Genomic DNA, 6,718 nt, shown 5'->3' on the forward strand with positions numbered 1-6,718 from the left:
ATAAATAATAAAATTTATTTATTTAGATTATGTGTAAAGTTAATATTATATATATATATATATATATATATATATATATATACTATTAATTATATTTATTAAGATTAATGAATTTTCATATGGAATATAATAGTTAATTAATTAATAAATAATGGAGAATATATATGATAATTAATTAATATATATGATAAATCATTATAAATGCATGAAATTTGAGGGATTTTGAAATAATGAAATTTGAGAATGCGACATTGTATATTATCATAGTAGATCATTTTCCTAAAGATATGGGGGTTGATTCTAAGGAATCTTTTGATTTATTTATTCAACAACAAATATTTATTTAAATATTCCTTTAGACATACGAGAAGTTCATTTTCCTAAAGATATGGGGGATCTTTTGATTTATTTATTCAACGTTGCAACAAATATTTATTTAAATATTCCTTTAGACATACGAGAAGTTGGGGCTGTGTAACAACGTTGTTTCTGTAACAACGTTGATTTATTTATTCAACGTTGCAACAACGTTGTTTCTGTAAACTGGTGCGCATTTACATGCTTATTGAAGGTTGGGTATACCCACTAGCTACAATCTATCAGTTAAGTATTAGGTGTAGCTACTAATCTATGCTCTAACATATGAGAAGTTGGGGATGAGATCGTGTCCCACAATTTTATGTGTGTTATTATGTCTCGTCTTTATATTTAATATTTAAAAAAAATTATAAAAATAAAATTTATTATAATACATGAATTATATAGTATTTAATTTTTATTTCAAAACATTAATTTTTTTTAAAAGTATATATATTATGACTTTGAATTTATCAACCTATTATTAGCTAATAAAAGTGAAATTAAATGATAAAAAATAATTATATACCCTGTGACATTGTGAATGAGACGTGTTTTAATAAAATGTGAATGAAATTAGTAAATGAGTAAGATTTTAGTTTAAATGTGAGTAGAATCATGTGAAACATTTATAAATAGAAGCGACAATTTTTTCGTGGATGGAGAGAGGAGGGAGTAACTTTTATAATTACAACTAGAAGCAGGGGCGTAGCCGGGGGGCTGAAGCCCCCTCTCAAATTTTGAGTTTTTTATTTTTATAATATATATAGATATATTGATGTGTGTATTTTAGCTACCTAGTTTAGTGTGCGTTTTGTCGTGGTTTCATGTGATATTACATGTTTTGCTATGTTTTGGCGCAGGAATTTAAAGAAGTAGAGATGGAGTTGATAATTGGAAGAAATTGGAGAAAGCCGAGCTGTCGATGGAGATTTGACGTGAAGATGGAAGAAGTAGAGATTGGGCTTTTAATTTACTTGTTATATTTTTATAAAGCCCAAAACTCTTAGTTTTATTTTATTTTGAGTATTAATTAGGTAAAAAAAAGGGCCGAAGCCCATGTCTCGGTTTATGCGGTTCTAGAAGGATTTATTTCCTTATTTTTTTGTTAAGGGGCCGCATGGCCTCATATATATATTAGTTTTAGGTTAACTTTAGAACATACATGCACACTTTTACATTCAGCCGCAACATTAGACTTTGATATGAGGTTTGACTTTAGTTTAGTTTGGGGATACACTTTTGTTTTAATGCAGACGTCTTTTTCTTTCAATTTTCCATGCATGCAATTTCTTTATTCTTCATGCAATTCGATTCTCAAGTACTAGCTTCTTGATTTCCTCGCTTTAGTTAGTTCAATTCTTGTTTATTTTTGTTCATCAATTTGCGGCTGGATTGGAATTCGCAGAGGGCAGACGACATCTGGACAATTTAATTCAAGTTTGATTTATTTCTTGCAATTTATTTTCTCAGCTTTATTCGCATATTTTAATTATGTTTATTTTTATTTATTTGATTGTTTTTATTTTAAGCATGAGTAGCTAATCTTTTAATTCGGCGAGAATAATGAAACTCTAATTTGATGATCTGTGAGACCTAATTGGTTTAAAATTAATTCCTATTGATTTCGATTAATTCCTAGGTTCCAAGATAATTCTGATTTTATTTAAGTCTGGCCAACTTAGGTTTAATTGGATTACAGTCAATTAGTTCCTGCCAATCCGTAATTGTTGGAATTGGACTAATTAGTGATACAACTACCGTGTTCGTAGGGGGAATTAATTGGTATATTAATTATTACTAGCGTCTCTAGGATAATTGATATAAACTGGGTTCCTTCATCTTAATGCTATTAGAATATTAAATCTAGGTCTAGCGTCTCCAGCTAGGTTATATTTTAATAAGGGAAATAAGCAGGTCTGGCGTCTCCAGCTGTTTATCGACACAGTAAGTAGGAATTGGGGTACGTCCGTTGCGTTTCACGGTATCCTATAACTGGTTGGTTGATAGAGATTGATTAATTATTGCGTCGAGGATCAGAGTTGAATTAGAGTGGATTTATTTGAGCCGAATTACCCTTTTTATTGATTTACTTCAAGCTTATTTTATTTGATTTAATTCTGCGTTTTTAGTTTAATTAATTCCTCTAAATTTTAAGGCGTGGTGGCATCACCAAAATTTAATAGATTTAGGGAATTGAATGATTTTATCTGCTCTCTGTGGGATCGACCCTGCTTATCACGATACTAATATATTTTGATAATTCTGCAGGAATTATTTTGGTGGGATACGACGTCCACCAAATTGGCGCCGTTGCCGGGGAGCGGTGTTAATTAATTCTTTTCCCTTTGTCTATTTTTCTTTTTTTTATTTTCTTTGTTTATGAGCAGATCGTCCAAGCCAAACCTCCTCTTTGATAGTGAAATTGAGAAGACCGCGAAGAAGCTAAGAAAGGAGGCGAAGGCAAGGAAGCTACTGGATCTGCTGGATTCGCAGGCTGACCTTCCCGTTCGACCGGAGCAGTTTGTCGAGGAGAAACCCGGTTCTGTCGCTGCTGAAGAGGTTCCGTTTGCCCAAACAGACCACAACTCAGAGACAGAATCAGACTTTGAAGAAGAAACCGACTCAATTTCGGTTGCAAGTACTGAGAGTGACATGGCTGACGATCCGAAACTGTGCGATCTCTCCAGCCACGAAGCTGATGACCCTCCAACTCCGATCCGGATGCCGGCGGCTGCTACTGCTATCGAAATTAAGCTTGGGTTGCTTAATGTTCTTCCTAAGTACTACGGGAAAAAAAGAGAAGATCCATATAATTTCCTAAGCGAATTTATCAAGATCTGCAAGGTACAGAAGCGCCCTACTGGAGTAACGGAGGAACACTTCAGATTAGCTGCTTTTCCCTTCACCATGACAGCAGAGGCGAACTCTTGGTTCGCGAGTCTCCCACCTCATTCTATCACTACATGGGCGGAGATGAAAAAGCTATTCCTGGAGCACTTTTTTCCCTCCCACCAAGACGAACGCGCTAAAGAAGGAGATCAGTGGTGCAAAGCAGGAGTATGATGAATCGTTAAGCGCCTACTGGACCAGATTTAGAAGATTGGTGGATAGTTGCCCAAACCACAAGTTTTCTGAGGGTGACTTGTTGCAGTATTTCTACCAAGGGATGACCGTTGACACTAAGAATTTGGTGAACTCAGCAAGTGGAGGGGGATTTTCCCAAAACACGGTGAGTGAAGCCAAAAGATTAATTCAACACTTGGTGGAAGCTACGAGGGAATATGATGAGCCACGCATTCAAATGCTCAAGAAAGCTGTGCAAGCAAGCTCCTCAAATTTGGATGACAAGTTAGAAGAGAGATTGGGAAGGATGGAGAGAATGCTAAGCACTGTGGTGGAGAAAGTAGCGAGCGCTGGACAACCGACGGAAAAACCATGTGGAGCGTGTGGAAACTTTGGCCATACGAGCTTGCAGTGCACAAGGGGTGAGGAAGAGTATCAAGCCCATGCCAATTCTTCCCATAATTTTTACAGCTGTGACGCGCCACTGCCCCATTTGCCCAAACGGGACCAGTACGCGAACAATCACAATGCTCCATGGAGAAACCATCCCAATTTCCGATGGAGAGATCCCGAGCCGAAGCAACCACCAACGATGCAGCAGCCACAGCAGCAAAACTACCGTCCTCCACATCAAAGGACGGGGTATCAAGCTCCACAAGCTCAGCAACATCCTCCCGAGAAGCAAGGCAAGTCACTTGAGGAGATGATGGCGGATTTGATTGGCAACCAGCAATTTCTGCAAAATAATGTGCAACAACTTCAACAATCTCAAGCCGAGCAGAAGGTGCAAATCGAGGGACTATCTCGTCAGATGTCTCAGCTCGCCACATCCATGAATCAGCTTAAGGGGAATAATGGAGCTTTGCCATCTCAAGTTCATGTGAATCCCAAGGAGAATGTCAACAAGATCACCCTGAGGAGCGGTACAGAGTTGGACGGACCGACACCCCAGAACTCTCAAGATGGACCGCATGTAGATTCTGGAGTCGAATTTCGTGTGGAGGAATTCGAGCGTTCTGTTGGCGCAAAGGATTCGGTCATTCAGCATGCAGAACAGCCCCGTTTGGCCAAACAGAGCAAGGGGCCGACAGCTGAGCAGAAGGGGAAAGGAGCAGCACTTGAATCCAACGAAGAGGAGCAGACCAAGGTCTCTAAACCGTTGAGCTTACATGATCCCAAGGCTGCAACATCAGTCCCCTTTCCAGGAAGGTTGGCGAGGAAGAAGCCGGAAGAGGAGCTCATAGATTTTGTGAAGATCTTCGGCAAACTTGAAGTGAATCTTCCATTCTTGCAAGCACTGAAAATTCCTTCCTTTTGGGAAATTTGTGAAGGACTTCATAGCTGGAAAGTCCAAGGCAACTGGTAAGATTGTGATGGGCGAGAACGTCTCAGCTGTACTCAAGAAGGAGTTACCCGCCAAGTGCAAAGATCCTGGTATGTTTTCTCTTCCCATTTACATTGGTGATACTAGGATCGAGCATGCTATGTGTGACTTAGGAGCGTCTATCAATGTTATGCCTCTCACTGTTTACAATAGATTGTCGGGTGTAGAATTGGTAGATACTAGAGTAGTCATTCAGTTAGCCGATAGGTCTTGTGTTTATCCCGAGGGTTTGCTTGAGAATGTTCTTGTGAGTGTGAATAATTTTGTTTATCCTGCCGATTTCTATGTGGTGAGGATGAGTGGAGTGCAATCTAAGGGTTCAACGGGAGTCCTTTTAGGTCGTCCGTTCCTAAGAACTGCAAAGTCAATCATAGATGTTAGTAATGGCACGATTTGTCTGGATTATCATGGGGAGAAATACACTTTTAGTATGGATGATGCCATGAAAACTCCGAATGATGCTGAAAATGCTTATTCTATTGATGTGATTGACCCTCTCGTCCAAGAATTTCTTGAGACCGAATTCATGCATGATAAGTTGGAGCTCACTATGATCAAGAGTTGGACAAATTTTGATGCTCAAGGGATGAACGATGCAGAGGTCAAGGAGGCCATCATGTCTCTTTATGCACAACCGGAGGTGGTCAGTTCGGGAAGCCAGTTCTGTTTGCCCAAACAGACACCATACGACAGACCACTGAGATCCGATGAGAAGCCACCTGAACTGGAGCTCAAGCCTCTACCTCAGAATCTGAAGTATGTCTACTTGGGGGATGCCGATACTCTTCCAGTCATCATTAGCAGCGATCTGACCGCAAGCCAGGAGCAACAGTTGATCACCGTGCTTAAGAGGCACAAGAAGGCTATTGGGTGGACATTGGCGGACATCACTGGTATAAGCCCTGACGTATGTCAACATTACATCTTGATGGAGCCAGATGCTAAGCCTGTTAGAGACCCGCAGATGAAGTTGAATCCGAACATGAGGGAGATCGTGCTTAAGGAGATTCTAAAGCTTCTCGCTTTGGGAATCATTTATCCTATCTCTGACAGCAAGTGGGTGAGCCCGATTCACATGGTTCCAAAGAAGTCGGGGTTGCAAGTGGTTGAGAACGAGAAGAATGAGTTGGTGCCGATGCGTCTTGTGACTGGATGGCGGATGTGCATCGATTACCGGAAGTTAAATGCAGCCACTCGCAAGGACCATTTTCCTCTACCATTCATTGATCAGATGTTGGAGCGCTTGGCTGGACAATCATTCTTTTGCTTCTTGGATGGGTATAGTGGCTATTTTCAAATTCATGTCAACCAAGAAGATCAAGAGAAGACTACCTTCACCTGCCCGTTTGGAACATATGCTTGCAAGAGGATGCCGTTTGGATTGTGCAATGCACCCGGCACTTTCCAAAGATGTATGATGAGTATTTTTTCTGATTTGATCGAGAAGAGCATCGAGATCTTTATGGACGATTTTACAGTTTATGGAGCATCGTTTGAGGGCTGCCTTGACAATTTGGAGAAGGTGTTGACACGTTGTGTGGAGAAGAATCTGATCTTGAATTTCGAAAAGTGTCATTTTATGGTCAAGGAGGGCATCGTTTTGGGCCATGTTTTTTCAGAAAGGGGGATTCAAGTGGACAAGGCAAAGGTGGATTTGATAGCGAAGCTGCCGTACCCTACAAATGTAAAGGAGATTCGAGGTTTTCTTGGTCACGCTGGATTCTACAGGCGATTCATCAAGGATTTCGCAAAGATCGCGCAACCATTGACACATCTGCTGCAGAATGATGTTCCGTTTGCCCTAACAGACGACTGCAAGCAAGCGTTTGACTTGTTGAAAACCAAGTTGACCACGGCTCCGATTATGCAACCACCTGACTGGAACCTTCCTTTTGAGCTCATGTGCGACGC

The 6,718-nt window shown here is 40.1% G+C and overlaps 1 protein-coding gene across 1 annotated transcript; it reads left to right on the top strand.

The window, feature by feature from the left end:
- The first annotated feature begins 2,739 nt into the window (after positions 1-2,739).
- On the top strand, positions 2,740-4,789 carry LOC131018164 (uncharacterized). Its single transcript, XM_057946881.1, has 4 exons — positions 2,740-2,924; positions 3,048-3,204; positions 3,377-3,845; positions 4,197-4,789. The coding sequence occupies exons 1-4, from the start codon at positions 2,740-2,742 to the stop codon at positions 4,787-4,789; spliced, it is 1,404 nt and encodes a 467-aa protein (XP_057802864.1).
- The last annotated feature ends 1,929 nt before the right edge of the window (positions 4,790-6,718 follow it).

Source organism: Salvia miltiorrhiza, chromosome 3, assembly GCF_028751815.1.
Source record: "Salvia miltiorrhiza cultivar Shanhuang (shh) chromosome 3, IMPLAD_Smil_shh, whole genome shotgun sequence".
Lineage (NCBI taxonomy): Eukaryota > Viridiplantae > Streptophyta > Magnoliopsida > Lamiales > Lamiaceae > Salvia > Salvia miltiorrhiza.

Excerpts from the sequence above, each read along its gene's own strand:
- LOC131018164 (XM_057946881.1), top strand. The coding sequence starts at position 2,740 with ATGAGCAGATCGTCCAAGCCAAACCTCCTCTTTGATAGTGAAATTGAG. Across the intron at positions 3,205-3,376 it reads AATTTATCAAGATCTGCAAG|ACGAACGCGCTAAAGAAGGA; the intron begins GTACAGAAGCGC and ends CCTCCCACCAAG. Across the intron at positions 3,846-4,196 it reads GAGCTTGCAGTGCACAAGGG|CCGAGCAGAAGGTGCAAATC; the intron begins GTGAGGAAGAGT and ends AACAATCTCAAG.